Below are 19,379 nucleotides of genomic sequence, written 5' to 3'. Positions count from 1 at the left end.
TTGAAAATTTTGGGCTTAGAAGTTTACACACACAACTCCTACTATATTTCAGTGGGATATGTCCTGCTAGGTTGTTGGAAATATTAGCCTAAAGAAACACGGTAGTACTAAATTTAGTGTCTCACTCAACTTTATTAAGTCACTGAATTAACTACTTCTCTGGGAAATACATAAAGGTGATCCTGTTGTTAATCTTCTTCCATCATGTGGGTTGATCATAATGGGTAAGATCGAATACATACTGTTCTCTGATGCTTAGGTCACCAAAGCTCGAGTCTTATAATGTTGGTCTATCATATGATCTTTTCTATTTGGCATCTTTTGAATGTTAAATTGCCATGTAAACTCTTGTAAATGAACAGTCATGTTTGAGCATACAGGCCTTATTTGCTTTATGTATTATGTGCTGTGTTCTTCCCACATTTTTCAGGAATTTGAATACTGTCTAAAATTGAAACTCATTTGATGCAGTTTGTAACATGAACTCTAGAAAATAAAAAGTAATGTCACATAGCTAATTTAAGAATAGCTGTCTAGTGAAGGTTGTTCTGTGATGATAGTAAATAGATTAACATTTGCTATGTAGGAGGATGAGAAGGCTGCTGCAGAAATTTATGAAGAATTCCTTGCTGCCTTTGAAGGAAGTGATGGTAATAAAGTGAAAACATTTGTAAGAGGAGGAATCGTTAATGCATCTAAAGGTATAACTAATCTTTTTTTGGGGATGGTGGATCATTTGGCTTTGAGTAAAGATGAAGATGGCTTTGAATTGCATTTTAAAATTAATATGTTACATTAGAAGCAGCAAAGGAAACTTGATCCTAAAATCTACTTCGTGGTTTGAATCACTAGGTAGGTAGTGGTGTGATATGTCTTAAACTTTAGAGGAAAAAAATGCTTTGTTTTAAAATACTTAATCTTTGTTCTTTTTGTTCATATTAAAAGATGTTAAGTTACAGAAAGTTTGTATTACCACTTTTTTAATGAAATAATATACTGAATTGAATGAACAAGACTAAAGAACAGCATTCTTTCTAATGAACAGTATTATGCAGCATTAGTTAATACAGTCTGTTCTTAATTTGCCTTTAATTTCAGAGGAGCATGAAACAGATGAAAAACGGGGTAAAATCTATAAGCCTTCCTCACGATTTTCAGATCAAAAAAATCAACCCAGCCAGCCATCTAATGAGAAGCCTCCATCCCTCTTAATGATAGAAACCAAAAAGCCTGTAAGTTTCTTATTTGCGTATTAACCCTATACTTAGAAAGTATTTAGAAGTGCTTAGAAAAAGGTCTGTGTGATCTTGCAGAGTAGTTTTATCTGCATTTATCACATATTAAAAGAAGGTGGAAATTTTGATTTGCTTAATCCCATAGCATATAACAAGATGATGAAATGCAGAGGTCCATAGCCCTGTATCCAGCATGATATACCTAGTACTGCACTTTGATTTGGCTGCTGTATATTTTTCATGTGTTCCTGCTAATTGAGACAGACTTCACATGAACACTGATTTAGTGACTGTTGCAAAGTAACAGTATCTCCAATCTTGAGAATTTGTGAAGTTCTAGAAGCAATTCTTCTTGCTGCCATCTGTTTTTAGGTTTTTATAACTTAAAAAAAAAAATAAAAATTGACCTTTGCATTGATCCAAGTTTTTCTTGGTGAAGTTTTTTGATTTTTTTTTTTTTTTTTTTTGTGGTGATGTTTAAGAAGTCCCTTTAACTCTTTGAGATGTACCAAATAAGTTGTAGAACTTGCATATTTTTGAAGCAAAGCACCTTGGTTTTATTTAATTTATTTTGACTTCTGCATGGTTTGATACTGTGGGGTGTGGTTTTTTTTTTTTTTTTTTTTTTTTTTTTTTTTGTTAAATTGAGATTTCATCATAAAAAGTAATGGAAATACTATGAACAAACTTAGTCTTCAAGTCAAGTGATGGTTACATATGATTACTGTTACTACTGTATATGTGTAATGTGTAATTAATGTCTTGGATGTCTTTTAATAGAGCTTACTACAATTTTTAAGCTTAAGTGAAACATATATGATACTGCCTGCTAGGGTGGGAAATGAGATGTAATGTGGTAATTGTGGGTAATTCCATCCTAGCCTCCCTCCAGCTTTAAAGAAAACTCAGATTTAGACTAGTGGGGTAATACTGGATGGCAGTTTTCATTTGCATTGTATGTAAAGCTCTACAGTTACAGAAATGAATTGTAGCATTTTTATTACGCTGAGCTGTTCTGTCATATGCAAGTGTTTGTACTGTAAGAATATTACTGCTTTTCAAATTTGTCATAAATACTTATCAAGTAATGCAATCAGTTTACTCACTTGCCCTGTCCAATGGTGATTGAAGATAATGAGGTAAAAATGATTTTATTTATTTGGCAGACCCTCCCCAAAAACAAAAACAAACAAACAACTTTGCCTGGGGTGAGTAGGAAGTCCAGTTTTTCCAAAGCTGTAGTGTGTAACACAATAAATATTTTGTATGTCTGCCTATTGGAAACGTTTTCATTTAAATTTGATTATATAAAAGCAATGTTGTTGAAGAGTTCACATGAGTTAGTTAAGGTACATATATTACAGTAAAAAAAAAAAAGGAAGTTTTACAATATACATATTCTTTGTCATTCAAGAGTGTTTTATCTGAGGATCTTGAACTATTTAGAGTAATGTTTCTTCAGATCTGTATTTATATCTGAAAGGAAGCAAGAGAAGGAAATTCTTTTCACATAGAATGTTTGTCTGTGGATAAAATAACTGAATATTTATATATGTAAAATTTACATATATATGTACACACATAAATTTAATTAGAGCATGATGATTTGCTGGGGGTGTAGTCAGCTTCTAAGTTTCTAAGTGGAACAAACTGACAAAATACATCACAGATATTTTAAATTTGTATGTTGTAGAGAGTGTTTGATCACACATGCTGTATTGTAATAATGAAAAGTCACAAAGTTTAGTTTAAGCTGTCCTTAATTTTATATTTTCTAGCTTTGTGTTTGATAGCACTCAGTCTTAATGTTTTCAAGTCTGTTTGGTTTTTTTTGTTGTTGTTGTTTTTTTTCTTCCTCCTGTAGTTTACTTGGTTTGAAAGCTGTGGGTAAAATATGCATGGAAATTATCTAAAATTTTGTTATATAATTTTTATTTCTGTTTCATTTTATCTGCTGAAATGTTGGCTGATGTATCTTTCATTTTAGCCTTTGAAGAAAGGAGAGAAGGAAAAGAAAAAGAGTAATTTGGAACTTTTTAAAGAAGAATTAAAGCAGTAAGTTTGACTAGTTTTTACTCTTAAGTAAAGAAGATGCAAGGTTTTACCTTGTTTTTTACAGGCGATATTTGGGATTATTCTTGCTAAGCTGTTTCTCACAGTAGATTTTTGTGGTTTTTTGTTTTTTTTTTTTTTTTTTTTTTTTGTTTTTGGTTTTTTTTTCCTCAAATACTTTTGGAGTGGTATAACTTAATTAACAATGGCAATCATAATTAAACAGAGTACAAACCCATGCTGGTAGATGCTCGGTATAGGTGTCTATGATTTGTCTGGATAATCAGTTGCCATCTAATTAGTTCTCTGGGGTTCCTTGATACTTGTGCCCTTTCTTATGCTGATTGGCAATAGGAAGTGTTTACCACTATTGTTGAAAAGGACTTCTGTTTTGAAATCTAGTGTTCACCAGAGGCTATAAAATGATCAAAAAAACAAATGAAAAAAGCCCAGTATGCTGGCTTAAATCTTTGTTGAAATGAATGGATTTCTTTGCATCTCAGAGATGTTTGATTCTGATGTTTGAAACAGTTTGGTACTGCCTTCCTAAGCAGAAGAATTTCCAGAGCAATTAACCAAAAAAATTATTTATAAATGCATAAAGTATTTCAGAGATCCCAGTAAGTGAATGATTGGCTATGTTTCCAAAGCTACCGAAGACGATTTTTGGATCAGTTAGGTGTGAATAGAAGCTTTAATGATTGAATCAACCAGCCATCTACCAGGATAAAAAAAATGGAAATGTAGGTTTGTTCCTTTGACAGCTGCTGTCAGTATGTTACTTACAAGTGGAAATTCAGATGTAATTCTGTTATAAATTAGCAAGTGTGAGCCTGTAAATGAGAACACTTGTTAACACGGTCTCATGCATTGTTAAAGTTAATGAAGATACAGCAGGACAAGTAGGTAATGTAATGGATGAGGGTGTTCAGCTTTTAGGTGTTGACTCTTCTCTTGATGGGGATGTAGCAAAGAGATTGGTGGCAAATGGAAATGTGTATCAGATTCAGGAAGAATAAGTTTTGTCAGTGTCTCAAATTAAATCCAGACAAATTGTAGTATGACATTGAGCTTTTGTACTAATGCAGAAATAAGACTTGCAATTAAAGTTTAGATATGTACTTCAGCTTGCATAATTTTAAAAACAAGCTGAATAACACTTAAAGATTCTTTCACTTTTTGAATGTGTAATACAACAGAAAGAGCAGCACATGGATTGAGTGTAACTCAGTGCCATATGTTTGCCCTGATGTTAGAGATGGAAAACAAAATAATCTGTATGCATTAGAAAACAATAGATACTGCATTATAAATCCATAAATGGCTGTTGTGAGTGGTATCTGAACTTCACTGCTGTCTGTTCATTAGTTGATGTAAATAAATTGAATTGACAGCCTTGTATTCCTAGTACACGATATCTTTGTACCAAGATTTAAGGCCGAACTACAAAGAACCAAATAGTTACTTGTGTGAGTACTATCCTCAGAGGTATAAACTGAGACGAGATCCTGTATGTTCTGGAAATAGTCATGTGGGGGTGTCTGTCACCCTACAAGGTGACAGCCTGTGTGAATAAGGCTTAGAAAAAGTAGTAGGGGAAATAGACACTAAGGAGTTGCGTGCATCCTGAAAAGTTATCTGAATGGTCAATGGATCTCTGACAGTCTGATGTGGAATTCAGGTCACTTTTTCAAAGCACAATTCTTATTTCTGGTCTTGTAATCTGCTTCTCAAACTAAGTCAATTTTGTTTGAGATTAAAACACTCTGACAGTATGAATGAGGAAGCATGCAGCTGGAATAATTCTGGTAGAGATATTCCAGTTGATTAAACAGAAATTCAAACATACTGGTAATTGAGAATTTTTAACAAGCCCATTGTTTAATATTAAAAATTCTCATAATTCTGAAGTTAATTGAAAATTTTAGAGTAAAAACCTCAAAATGCTATTGTTACTTACGTTAAACTTGTTTTGTAGAATACAAGAGGAGCGTGACGAAAGACATAAAACAAAAGGTAGATTGAGTCGTTTTGAACCACCCCAGTCAGATTCAGATGGCCAGCGTCGTTCAAGTAAGTAAACGTTATTTTTTATGTTTGTTTGGGCTACGAAATTTGTAGACTAAATTATATTTTTTTTTTTCTTCTGTTTGTTCAGTGGATGCTCCTTCAAGAAGAAACAGATCATCTGGTGGTAATATAGATTCTTTTCTCATTCAGTATAATGTTGTCACTTAAATGCATAGCAAAGATTATGACTTCTTTTTTTCTGTTTTTTTTCCTCCATCATTGTAGTACTGGATGATTATGCACCAGGGTCACATGATGTTGGAGATCCAAGCACAACAAATTTGTATCTTGGAAACATTAACCCTCAAGTAAGTTTGGAGCCAAGGAGTGAAGTGCAGTGTTGGCATGTTTGGGTTCAGCTGATTTTTCTTCCAGTGGCAATTTCCCCCCCCCTTTTTTGTTTTAAACCATACGCGTGTGCTGAGACCCATATACTAGGTACAGTTGGTGACTGTAGAGGCAGTATTCATTTGAATAAATGCTCTGTACACAATGCTGCAAAAGTTAAGGTTTAGACTATCAGTTACTATATGCAAAAATGCTCAGTTGAAATTATTTTTCCATGGATATCTCTGTGTAAGGTGGATCATACCTCAAAAAAATGTGAGAGTGCTCTGTTTAAAATGCATCTTTTTTAATTATTATTTTTGCAGTAGATCGCATTGGGGTGGTATCAATGAAGCGTTGTTTTGCAAGAAACTCAGAAAATTAAAATCTTGACATTTAAACAAAAATATGAATGAGTATGTTAGAAATACAGTAGCAAGACGCTAATTTTTATGTTTTTTCATGTAGATGAATGAAGAGATGTTATGTCAAGAATTTGGACGCTTTGGACCGTTAGCAAGTGTTAAAATTATGTGGCCAAGAACTGATGAAGAAAGAGCAAGAGAAAGAAATTGTGGCTTTGTTGCCTTTATGAACAGGAGAGATGCTGAAAGAGCATTAAAGAATTTAAATGGTAAACAGATTTCTTGGTTCAGAATTGTAATTATCTTTGTAGGAATATTGAGGAGTAACTGTAAGCATATCTTCAAGTTGTTTTATCAGATTAGTGATAGGTATACTGTAACTCCAGTAGATACCACACTGGCAGTGATTTCAGTTTACACTGACTGTTTTACTGACAGCTGAATGTCATCAGACTATAGCATACACGAGGGCTGGGAATATTGGTGGCTTTTGCTGTGGGTAAAGATGTAAAATTTCTGACTGTTTTGAAGATGTGAGCAGGAGGTAATGTTTGATAACTCTCTCCTCTGTAAACAGACTATTTTAAGAAGGAACCTATTACTTGTAGTTGTGCACCAACAATGATTTTTTTTTTTTCATAAATTTAACCAGTGCACAGGATATAATTAATAATTGGTGATAAATATGTTGTTCTGAATAATGGTTAAATTCCTAATACTGATGAGGTAACTGTACCACACCAGACATGTAATTTTGCATATAGTCTACCTTGTCTACCTTTTATTTGAAAAAAATGAAAAAAAGTCTTATGTGATGAAGAAAGCTATGTCCTTACAGTTCAGGAAGAGCCTGAAAATCAAAAATCAGCATCCTAGACAAAAAGAATAAAAAAATGAAAGGTTGCCCTTGCATAGCTTACTCAAAATGGTCCTTTACTAGGACCATTAATAAGTAGGCTTACACTATGTAGGAGTTCTAATTGGTTATTACATTTGGTTTTGGATAACATAATTTGAAATTTGTTATTATGAACAAAACACTTCGAAGAATTGAAGTGCAGAAATAATGTAATCTAAAAATTACTCTGTTCATTCTGATGTGTTGAATATCAAATTTAAAACTTTTTTCCCCCCAACAAGTCAAGTAATTGTGTACTGTAGTCTGAAAATGTACATTGGGGGAAGATTAATAAAATATTTCATGTACTAAGCTTTCATTTGCACATGATGTAGTCTGATAGATATGATACACTAATCAACAATGTAAGCAAAATATAAACCATGGCAGGCAAACCTAAACGCTGCACGTAGAGAAATTCAGGCAACACAGAACAAATTTATAACATAATGGTGGTTTGGTTTTGGGTTTTTACTTTCACTTTTTCAGGCAAGATGATTATGTCGTTTGAAATGAAGCTAGGTTGGGGCAAAGCTGTACCTATACCACCACATCCAATATACATTCCGCCTTCTATGATGGAGCATACCCTCCCGCCTCCTCCATCAGGACTGCCTTTTAATGCCCAGCCTAGGGAGAGACTGAAGAATCCTAATGCTCCAATGTTACCACCACCAAAAAACAAAGAAGATTTTGAGAAGGTAACTTACAGTACCCTGGGCCATATCTCATTGTTAAATACTACATCTGTGACAGTATTTCAATGGCTTCATAGATTTGCATTGTTCAGGCTGAGTTTGGTGGCCCTTAGTGTACAAACTCACTGGCTCCCTGCTGTAGCCCAAGGGAACCTACTTAATTCTTGAAGCTCTGTTTCATGTCTGTGTTAGGGTACAGTGTACTGGGTCTTGATTTGTTTTAGTGCTGCTTTAAATCTGGCTATCATTTTCCCCCTCCAGGCTCCCTGGATTTTTTTCTCCTACGTCCCCCCCTTTTGTTGGCTGCCAAATTGCAGTATCTAAATTGTTTTCTTTAAAGAAAATACTACGTTTTAATTTGGGTAGCATTATTTTTACACTAGAGGAGTTGATGTATTTTGTGTAGACGGTAATTAATCTGGACATTGAGTAAGTATTTTATGCTACTTATGGAGTCAGTTTTCAAACTTTTTTTTTCTGGAATATTAGCTGATAAAAGGGTAAGTATCTTGTAATCACAAACCAACTTGATTTACATTTGTAAGAATTTGTTGATTCTTTGAATGCCAAATGTTAGGGCTGTTTTTTGTAAGACTTGGGAATAAAGTAATACCAATGTGATCCAAGTCAAATAAGTTTATGAAAAGATTCTAAACTAAGAACTCCTTTCTTAATTATATTCAGCGTAGTACCTATTCAGTGCATCGATGTACATTCTGACAGGAATGTTCTGATACTTTGCAATTAGTGAACCGTAAAGGTTCACTGACACAACCATTTGCATTTTGTGTAATTGCTTAGTTATAACTTCACAGCAGTGATTGCCTGCAAAACTTGTGATAGATGTGTAGTATTTTCATTGCATATGTATATTTTTGCTTGTTACTTGTTAACAATACTCACATATTCTATGTTTATTATCTGATGTGACTTCATATACAGACTCTGTCGCAAGCCATAGTCAAAGTGGTTATCCCAACAGAAAGGTACATGTTTTTCTTTATTATTACTGATCTAAATATAGAAAATTTCCCCTTCGGAATTTTAAAGAAAAATGGTGATGTTGAGGAAAAGGTAATGGCTTGACTGAGCAATGGTTCTTTCATGACACTTGAGAGAAATGTGTGTTTTGCAGTCTTATTTTCCTTATCTTAATAACTTTTTTTTTTATTGAGGATAGATGTAAGTAATTATTCTTTGCATTTAATTTAAGCACTAGAAATAGTTGCAGGGTAATTTTGTGAGTGAACACAAATAGCTTGTCTTAGACACTGTATGAGTCCTGACATAAACCTCTGAGTACTTCATAGCTAGGATGCAGCTGTCTCCAGTGTCGTGCTGTGGGGTTTTTTTCTCCCCCCCCCCCCCCTTTTTTTTTTTTTTCACTTGTACAATTTGTAACCAGTTAAAATTTTTGATTACTGCTATTTTTTTTTTTAATGTGCAACAGTTATGATTTTGGTCACTGAAAAAGGTAGTTCTGTATTGCAAGGGTATTTTTACATTTTGGTTCCCATCAGTGCTTCTACCTTCGCAGTAGTCTAGGTATACTCTTGCTCAGTTAAGCTAAAACCTCTTCCCAAACATAGGAACACAACACTGTTTTAAAAGTAAATAAGCACAAAAGATTACCAAATTCTCTTTGACATTGGCCTTGGTGAGCAACACCAGCTGAACTGTCTGCGGCAGCGGGGGACCAGGAAAACATCATGGGATGGATTGGGAAAGTATACAGTTTTTGACCAGACATTGGTACGATCGGCTCCAATAAATGTGGTTTTATTATAACTGAAAAACTTTTTTTTGTTGCCCAACTTAAGCTAAATGACATTTTAAAATAATGCACTTAAAACTATCATCTTTTTTACTACACTGTTTTAATTGTCACAAAGTCCCTTTTTTCTTTTTTTCGTGTGTGTGGGGGGGGAAGAAAGATTTGTGAAGCTAGTTCCAGTAGTACATTAACATATTTGTCAATAGATGCTCAAATGAACTAGTATTTTTGATGAAATTTTAGGACAGTACAATTTTTGTTGGGTAGAGAGGTGAATAATTAGGGTGACGAGGAGGAGTCTTGATTTGAGAAACATACTCAGTAGAACAAGTACTTATAAAACTCTACAGTGCTTACAGAGTAATTGGCTTTCAGAGGAAAATATGTTTCCATTTTATTTACTGTAGCATTTTGAAAGCTTGTATGAGAAGAAAGGCTCATGTTAATTGAATTGTATTTGAAAATACTTCTAATTTTTTCTTTTTTTTCTTGATGACTTTCCAAGATGCTAATGGTGACTGCTAAGAGACTATTACACAGTGCATCACATCATGCAAAAATTTCAACTGACTGCAGTGAGATATGTGTAATTATTCTCCTTTGAAAATTTTCAATACAGGTTTTTAATGTCTCTTACCTCTTAGTATTTACTAAACAGAAAAGCTTGACTATCAAGTGTTTTCTGAGAAATTCACTTTCAAGTAGTCATTTCTTATATACCAGAATATATTTAACACCCTCTTTCAGATATGGGATGTACTGAATCTTTTTTTCATACATCTGAGGTCTTTCCAAAGCAGATGTTGTTGTTCAAGCATAAGCTGCTCTTAGGCAACTTTATTGTATTCAATGAAAGAAAAATTAGATGAAAACCAGTGGCATGGTTCTGCAGGAAGCCAGAAATGATCACATTGAACTTGCCTTAGAGTAAATGAATTTCAAGCTCAGAGACTTTTTCTTACTGGTGTTTTCAAATACAGTTCATATAACAAGAACAGTCTTGTTATTCAGACTTTCAGAACACTGCTTTAAATAAAATGGCTACAGAATTATTGAGACTATGTCCTCTTTACAATTTTTCAGGGATAATAAAGAGTGAACAGGAAAACTAAACTGTAGGTAGCTGTTCAGTTTTTGTGTAAAATTTGAGGCAAATGTAGATTTAATGCTAGCTGGTATAAAACAGAACATTTGCTAAGTTTGCAGATGGCAGGGGCAGATTTTTTGTTACTATATTTTTAAGTTGAAAATTTTTTTTTATCTAGTGCATTATATCTGTGGCAGAACTTCGAATACTCATGGTAGAAAATAATCACCTCATTACTAGGAAGTAATAGAAAATTCTACAGCTTTTCAATGTAACAATTTTTGAATTTTAATTAAAAAATTGCTAAAAGGAAATCTAATGAGATATATGTAAAGAACCAATATCCATTTGTTACATCTAAGAAAATACATTTAAAAATGTAAAAATCTGTATATTTTTTTGTTTGCATCACGTTCAAAGGACACGTGCTGTGAAGCTTTTTATATATGTAGGTAATCTATATTTGAAAATTTGGGATCCTGTTTCCAAAAACCCCCGAACGGCTGGAAACTGACAAATCACTATTTGTACATAAAGCTCATATGACTGTCTCCTGTTAGCATGCTAATAAGTGGCTCTGTATTTTCAGATGTGGCTTGAAAAATGTGCACTTCACATCTGCTTCTTGCCTGTCTCAGGATGTAGTGCTGAATGAAATGAATACAGATTTTTTTTTTTTTTTTTATTTGTGATTTGGTTCACTTGAGTGTATGAGGGAGGAAACATTGGATGGTATGACATGAAATGGTGGACAGTTTTGTTCTATGCCAATAGCTGAGTCTTGACCAAAAAGAGATTATCTAAATTTAATAAAACCATTGCCCTGTTTGGCATCAAGAAGGCTATTTGCTTTTCCTTTCATACTTGAGTAGTTTGAAAGCTGAATGCAGTTTCTGTTGAATATTCAAAAGCATGTGTGTTTAATTTTGAGCATAATATTCAGCCACTTGTTCCTCTGTAGAACTTTAGCTAACACTTTGGTCTTAGTTCTAGACAATTTAGATGAGGGCTTAGTTTTTGATAGTTAATTGTACTTTGGTGTTCAGTTGCCCAATTTTATGCATAAGGACTATTAAGCTTCTGCTAAGTAAAAGATGGTCGTAGGCTAAGCTGTGGAAATTCAGGAAAGAGGTCTCCTCTTAAATTCTTACTCCACCACTCCTAGGCATGTTTTTATTTTAGAATGCCCATGTCTATGATGCAAGGCTATAATATGTTCCATGTTACCTTATCTTTTATACAGTTTTCTTAACGATACAGCAAAATAATCTCCTGCACAGTTATAGTATCTTAGGTGGAGTGTAGTTTTATATAGTGTTAGGTCTGAATCAATTTTTCTTTAACTGTGTTGTTGTTGTAGGAATTTGCTCGCTTTGATACATCGAATGATAGAGTTTGTGGTACGGGAAGGGCCTATGTTTGAAGCCATGATTATGAACCGAGAAATCAACAATCCAATGTTCAGGTGCTTATTATATTGCTTCAATTTGCAATAGCGCTGACTGTTTTCACTGTTGCTAATATTCTACATTTCTGAAATACTGCTAAGAGTTGTTTTTATTATGTTTATCTTCATGTGTAAATTTAAATTTTACAAATTGTACAAATGCTTATGCTATCTTTTTGAGGAATGCACTTTTATTCCAGTTGTTACTACTGTGTACCTATAAATAAATAATTAAAATACTATATACACACTATAAAATACATTTGTACCTATATAAAAATATATATATATATATAAAATAAATAAAATTACATTTGGTACCTGCTTTTCTGAGGAATTCAAAATCATCAGTGGAGGCAGTAGCATGCATTTTAAAAAAAAAAAAAAAAGAAAACACACACACACACACACCCCCCCAACCAGACTAACTCAATGTAAAGTCTTCCTGGAGCCTAATTTCTAGCCTTTAGCAAGAGCTGGGAGTCATTTTTCTTTGATGTCAATGCAAATAGGATTAAGCTTTAGCTTATATAGTGAAGCTGTCAGAATTTTCAGCTCTTGTCATTAATGGAATAAAAAAGGATCAATTTATGAATTTCTTGTGAAATGCAGTCACTGAAAAACTTTTTCAGGGAAATACTGAATGACTTTTTAAAAATGTTTTACTTGCAGTAAGGGAAGTGCTTCATTATGACTTTTATATACAAATTGAGAATTACCCCCCCCCCCCCCTTGGTCTTGTCAGAGTGTTCTGACACACAATTTACTGGTGGAAAACTTCAAGTTGTTCAGTATTCGATCTGAGCAACCTAACTGTATAACTACAAGTTCCTGCAGCATTCCTGCTGAGGTTGTAGTTGCTCCCATAGTGACTCTTTGCACTGATGATTCTTCTGCTTTACTATGAGGCTGCACGGTTGTTCTTTCTGACCCTGTTTGTTCTGCTTTTAACTTCTGAGAAATGCTGTGCCTTTGTGGAATGCTGCACTCTGCTTTGTAGATTGCATATGTATGTGTGTGGAGCAGTTGCACTTGTTCTGCACAGCTGTATTGTAGTTGTACATGATTTTAGTTATCTTGAGTTCACTTGGTAGCTGAGGTGGGATTCTGAATAGGGTTTGGTTATATTTTGGGGTTTTTTATTACTTCCTTTGAATTTGCTTCACTTAAATAATTTGTAATAATTTTTGTTTCTTTTAATTGCTCTTTGGTTTAGGTTTTTATTTGAAAACCAGACTCCAGCCCATGTATATTATAGATGGAAGCTTTATTCAATTCTTCAGGCAAGTAGAATTTTAGTGACAATTTGTAACTTCAAGCATAATGAAATAAAATAACACCAAACTAAAAATACTTTTGTTTTTTTGTAGGGAGATGCTCCAACCAAGTGGAGGACAGAAGATTTCCGTATGTTCAAAAATGGATCATTTTGGAGGCCACCACCTTTGAATCCATACTTGCATGGGATGTCAGAAGAGCAAGAAACAGAAGCGTTTGTGGAGGAACCGAACAAGAAGGGTGCACTTAAAGAAGAGTATGAACTTCCATCAATTTATAATGCTATTTTGACTGCTAATGTGCCTGGTTTTTTCCTGTTGTGTTTTTGTAGTTATAACACTTCATCTCTAAAACGTTACCATGCTCGTCACTATTCGCTGGGTAAAAACATGGCTGGATGGCCAAGCCCAGAGAGTTGTGGTGAGCAGTTAAATCCAGTTGGCAGCTGGTCACAAGTGGTGTTCCCCAGGGCTCAGTTTTGGGGCCAGTTCTGTTTAATATCTTTATCAATGATCTGGATGAGGGGATCACGCATACCTTCACTAAGTTTGCAGACGATACCAAGTTGGGCAGGAGTGTTGATCTGCTGGATGGTAGGAAGGCTCTACAGAAGGATCTGGACAAGCTGGATCGATGGCCCGAGGCCAGTCGTATGATGTTCAAGAAGGCCAAGTGCCAGGTCCTGCACTTGGGTCACAGCAACCCCATGCAGCGCTACAGGCTTGGGGAAGAGTGGCTGGAAAGCTGCCCAGCAGAAAAAGACCTGGGGGTACTGGTTGACAGCCGGCTGAGTATGAGCCAGCAGTGTGCCCAGGTGGCCAAGAACGCCAACGGCATCCTGGCCTGTATCAGGAATAGTGTGGCCAGCAGGAGCAGGGAAGGGATCGTCCCCCTGTACTTGGCACTGGTGAGGGTGTGCCTTGAGTCCTGTGTTCAGTTTTGGGCCGCTCACTACAGGAAAGACATGGAGGTGCTGGAGCGTGTCCAGAGAAGGGCAACCAAGTTGGTGAGGGGCCTGGAGCACAAGTCTTATGAGGAGCAGCTGAGGGAGCTGGGGCTGTTTAGTCTGGAGAAGAGGAAGAGAGGGAAGACCTTATCGCTCTCTACAACTACCTGAAAGGGGGTTGTGGTGAAATGGGTGCTGGTCTCTTCTACCAAGAAACCAGTGATAGGACGAGAGGAAATGGCCTCAAGTTGTGGCAGGGGAGATTTAGGTTGGCCGTTAGGAAAAATTTCTTTGCTGAAGGGGTTGTCAGGCATTGGAACAGGCTGCCCAGGGAAGTGGTGGTGTCACCATCCCTGGAGGCGTTAAAAAAGCGCATAGACAAAGCACTTCAGGACATGGTTTAGTGGGCATGGTGTTGTTGGGTTGATGGCTGGTGTCGATCGTCAAGGTCTTTTCCAACCTAAATGATTCTATGATTCTATGATAATATTACTTAGAAACTCTCCTAACCTCAGCACTTTACAGTTAGTCTTCTTTGATGCTTGTCGCTAAATATGTTCTGGATTTGGTTAGATTTGTCATCGTTGAACAGTCCTTTCAATCCAATGGTTATTAACCCTTTATTTGAAGGGGATTGGGAAGATGGGAGTTTTTCCCCATTTTCTGTTCCTGTCTGTTGGTAGGGGTATGTAGCACTTTTCTCAACATTGTTAATGATCTCAGGAACTAAAGATTTGTTATAATCTTGAACTTACTGATGCTGTTCATCAGAAAGGAAAATTGGGAACAGTGGTTAATAAGCAGTAAGAGACACATCATCAGTGTTCTTTGCTCTGACTTGTAAGTGTGGTGAGGATGGCTATGGTAATGGAAATCTATACGTTATTTTCTTAATTTTGCTATTGTTCCAACTGTTTTCTTAGCATGTGGATTTTTTCTTGTTTTATTTTTTTTCATCATAGTTATGATACCAGTCATGGGTCTGGAGGGTTTAATATGTGATTTATTTCTTATCTTCTATCTAAAAGGCTCAAAAAGTTATTGAGTGTTCTTTTTATATGGAGGTTGGGGAAATCCTGAAATAGTTGCTTCTTACTAGCTTTCTGAATCTAATGTTTCTTATTCTGCAGCAGTTACTTGCATGCTTCAGATTTATCCATTTTCATTTAGGCATAAACTAAATCCAAAAAGATAATGACTTTATTAGAGATACTGATCTGCTGCATTAGGTATTTCTCGGTTATTTTTCCTTGATTTCTGTATGTACTCAAGACTTGAGTGGGGATTTTTTGCACTTTGTTTATATATGTAATGTGGATACAAATGTTCATGAGTCACTGAAAAAACTCAGGCAACAGAATATAAAAATATTTAAAATTGCTTTTGTCCTAAAGATGGAAAAATCAATATCATAATTAAATGGAAATTCCCCAAAGTACTTTTAATTTATATTGAAAGTATTAAAATTTGTGGTATTTCAGACAGAGGGACAAATTAGAGGAAATTCTGCGTGGATTAACACCTCGGAAGAATGATATTGGTGATGCAATGGTTTTCTGCCTAAATAACGCAGAAGCTGCTGAAGAAATTGTAGACTGCATTACAGAATCATTGTCCATTCTGAAGACTCCTCTTCCTAAGAAGGTGTGGAGATTTTTTATAATCTTGTATTTTGGTGGAAGAACTCAACAGCATGTGCATATAATTTACAAGCATTATTTCATAAGTTTCATATAGCATTGAGGGTTTTCTATTAAAACGTGGGCTTGAATTTAAGTATGCTTTTTTCCTGTGGTATTTTGTTATATATTTCTATTTTTTCTGAACCTGCTTGTAAATAATGTTCTGCCTTACTGTGAAGTTGAAAACAACAGAATAGTCTGTTCAAACAAGGAAATAAAAATTGGAGTGCCATGATCTGTCCTTTGTAATACTATGTAATATCACATTACAGTCGCTACTACCCTGTAGCGAAATAGGGAGCTAATTGCTCCTTAGCATGTGGGGCTGTGTTACGGTTAGTTCTAGTTTGATACTTCTAGATAGTTTAAACTATCTTGTATTCTTTCTGGAAAAAGGCATATATTTTCAGGATAATTTAAACTCTAGAATTATTTTAATTTGAACATTCTTTATTGTAGATTGCAAGATTGTATCTAGTGTCAGATGTGTTATACAACTCTTCAGCTAAAGTTGCCAATGCTTCCTACTATAGAAAATTGTAAGTATAATATTTTAGGTGATTGATGATTTAAAAAAGAATATCCTTATGTTCAGTTTTGTACATCTCTGGATTAACGTGGTTGTAGAGAAATTCACGCTTTGCTATGAGGATACTGTTACAACACTGATATTTATATTTCTTTGCATGAAAATGTATAAGATGCAGCATGTTGGTGCATAGGATTGCTTTGTAATGCAAAAAGTAGTGTATATGCCCTATGCAAGGGTCCACTTGCATGGAACCTCATAGAGGTGACAATAACTCACGTGCCTCTTGACGGAAAGAAAGCCTGTAGATAATATTCAAGATGCGCTATAGCAAATAATCCATGCAAAGAAGTCAATTTTTGAATAGAATTTTTTTTTTATTAAAAGGTGGTTTTAATGCTCCATGAACTTTGGAGAGCTTACAAGGGGATTATGTACTTTTTCTAAGGTGCTGAGCAGAATTTAGGAAAAATGTCCAAGGGAGAGTACCTTCGTCCTATTTAGATATTGGATTGTGTCTACTTCCTGGAGTCTCTCTAATATTATGGTAGCATGATGGGGAATATTCAGCATGTTACAAAACTCCAGTGATTGCAAATGATGTTTCTTGTTGCAGTGTGTCTTTGTTGTGCCAGTTGAGAGAAGCTCAAGGGAAGCTAGGCAGCCATTACTCACTGTGCTTTCATTGAGGGCATCATCAAGTAAATTAAAATAGAAACATAACTAAGAATTTTCTAAAAATGCAAATTTAATTTTGAGACTATTCTTTCATTGTATATAAGGTTGTAAAACTCCTTTTATCCTCCTCCAATCTTTCCAGGCTGTATAAAGAGACTGCAGCAGATGTGAAGATCTCCCTTCACAGTTCTGTTGTTGTCCAAGGTGATTTAATATATAGTAATCATATTTGCTTTATAGTTCAGTTCATGGCTACTATAGGGATCAGAACCTTGTGCTTTTGAGTCCTGTGTCCCAGGTATTTTCGTGAATTATGTATGTCCAGAAAACATATATTACAAAGTTTAACTAAAGAAATGTATATGTTTAATTCTAGTTTTGAAACAAAATTATGTCAGATATTCTCTGATCTCAATGCTACTTACCGTACAATACAAGGCCATTTACAGTCTGAAAATTTCAAGGTATGTATTTCGTTGTTATTTACGTGACATAGAAGTCAAATAAATAGATGTTCCTGCACAAGAGATTGCATACTGTGATAGGTGGCTTAGAGGTGGCTTAGACCTCAACCTTCCTAATTAAGCTTTTTTTTTTTAATAAAAGTTAGGTTTTCTCTCTTGCAAAGATAGCCTTGAAATTAAGGAAGAAAATTAGCATCTAACAGCTCAATTGTACCAGTAGACATATAGTTGTAGGGTTGAGAGGATATCTGTCTAGTACTTGAATTGCAAACAAGGCCTTCTAGCTTTCTGATTATTTTTGGACCACCTATATTTCAGTTTCAAAAACAAATTTGGGCTGCTCAGTGTGGAAAGAAACTGCTGGACATAAAAGCATAAAGTTACTTTTTAACATTTTTCTGATAGTTAGGCTTTATTTTTTGAGGTCTGATAAGCAGTCTGACCATGGGTAGTTGAGAATGATTTCTGACATCAAGTGCTCTGCTTCTCACTATTCTCATGCTCAGCCTAGCTTTTCCTTCTCTTGTTTTAAAGATGCCTCTACAGTTCTTTTTTTTTTTCTTTTTTTTTTTTTTTAAATCGGAACCTTTAAATACAAATCTTACAGTGTAGTTAGTTTTTCTGTATTAAGGTCTTTATGCTGGTTATCCTACCTTCTCTGGTCCTGAGTACTCTAGATTGAGAATCAATTTTAGTTATTTGCTATTTTAAAACTGTTCATTAAATTATATGGTAAAGACAGGTAGTAGATTTTTTTTTTATATCTACATCTCCAGCTACATTTAATGTGTCAAGCTTGAGCTGAAGCCCATCATTTCAAATATACTTCACTTCTATAAAAAAATGAAAGTAGGAACATAATTTCACTTCAATAATATGCATAAACTAGTGTTAATTTTAGCTAACTTTATTTTACAAAGGGAAGGATATTTTCTGTTACACTTAGTAGAGGCACCTGCTTTGAACATCTGGGCAGAATGAAATGTACTATTGGGTTAGGAACTGTGAACAGCTGAAACAGATAATGTAACAGGAATTTAAAGGAAAAATAAAACCCAAGTGAGATTTTTAAGAGAGTAGTTCCTATATACGTATTTTTGTAAAATTACTAGTCTTGCCCAGCATAGTATCATTGTAATATATTCCAGTATGGAACCACTTAGGAGTAGCTGTCTATAGCAGTAGTTAGTTCTCTGTGGTGTATTTCTGATCACTTAAAATTTCTTAATACAAATTTAATAGTGCTTTTTTTCCTATTGCTTCTAGCAACGGGTAATGACATGCTTCCGAGCATGGGAAGACTGGGCGATCTATCCAGAACCATTTCTGATCAAACTACAGAATATTTTCTTGGGGCTTGTAAATATCATGGAAGATAAAGAAACAGAGGTGAGTGACCTTTGGTAGTGATGCTAGCAGATGGTAAGGAAAAATGTGTAAATATAAAATAGGACTGGCAAGGATTATTTTGATATATCTGTTACGGTGAATAAACTTTTTTCTTCTGAATCCTTACTCTTAAATACAGGTGTAACATATTTTCAGATGCAAATACTGTTTAATCTGTTTATGCATTTGTTGCTTGTAGATTAGGTGCTGTGGTGGAGTTGTATTGTGAAACTATTTCAGAGTAAAGACTAGTGCAGAATGACAGGTATTTCCTTGGTATTGGAAATACTCTGTAGTATCTATCTGAATTTTGAGTTAGAATTTCAGGCATTAGTTTTAATTTCTGAGAGTTCTAAATAGCTAGGCATCTGGCTACTTCGATCATCCACTTTCTTTTTGTGTGTCACACTTGGATGTAACAGAGCCATCTGAGCTTTTTTAATCTGAGAGGAAGGTTGTG

General features: G+C 34.8%; 1 protein-coding gene across 7 annotated transcripts in view; it reads left to right on the top strand.

The window, feature by feature from the left end:
- U2SURP (U2 snRNP associated SURP domain containing) overlaps positions 1-19,379 on the top strand; it is a 46,107-nt gene that overhangs the window by 11,529 nt on the left and 15,199 nt on the right. For 2 of the 7 annotated variants that reach the window (XM_075031730.1, XM_075031735.1), the window contains exons 4-20: positions 587-701; positions 1,099-1,232; positions 2,402-2,443; positions 3,223-3,290; positions 5,266-5,360; positions 5,446-5,481; positions 5,583-5,665; positions 6,153-6,318; positions 7,437-7,648; positions 8,588-8,631; positions 11,867-11,971; positions 13,170-13,236; positions 13,324-13,487; positions 15,659-15,821; positions 16,319-16,398; positions 17,443-17,530; positions 18,797-18,919. In XM_075031730.1, coding sequence (XP_074887831.1) covers positions 587-701; positions 1,099-1,232; positions 2,402-2,443; positions 3,223-3,290; positions 5,266-5,360; positions 5,446-5,481; positions 5,583-5,665; positions 6,153-6,318; positions 7,437-7,648; positions 8,588-8,631; positions 11,867-11,971; positions 13,170-13,236; positions 13,324-13,487; positions 15,659-15,821; positions 16,319-16,398; positions 17,443-17,530; positions 18,797-18,919 — 1,785 coding nt within the window. Of the gene's footprint in view, positions 1-586; positions 702-1,098; positions 1,233-2,401; positions 2,444-3,222; positions 3,291-5,265; positions 5,361-5,445; positions 5,482-5,582; positions 5,666-6,152; positions 6,319-7,436; positions 7,649-8,587; positions 8,632-11,866; positions 11,972-13,169; positions 13,241-13,323; positions 13,488-15,658; positions 15,822-16,318; positions 16,399-17,442; positions 17,531-18,796; positions 18,920-19,379 lie in introns of those variants that run through there. The other 5 variants (XM_075031732.1, XM_075031731.1, XM_075031734.1 and 2 more) reach the window with 5 other exon arrangements.

The sequence above is a fragment of the Buteo buteo genome, chromosome 7, assembly GCF_964188355.1.
Source record: "Buteo buteo chromosome 7, bButBut1.hap1.1, whole genome shotgun sequence".
Classification (NCBI taxonomy): domain Eukaryota; kingdom Metazoa; phylum Chordata; class Aves; order Accipitriformes; family Accipitridae; genus Buteo; species Buteo buteo.
This window is presented reverse-complemented; position numbering and strand designations above follow the sequence as displayed.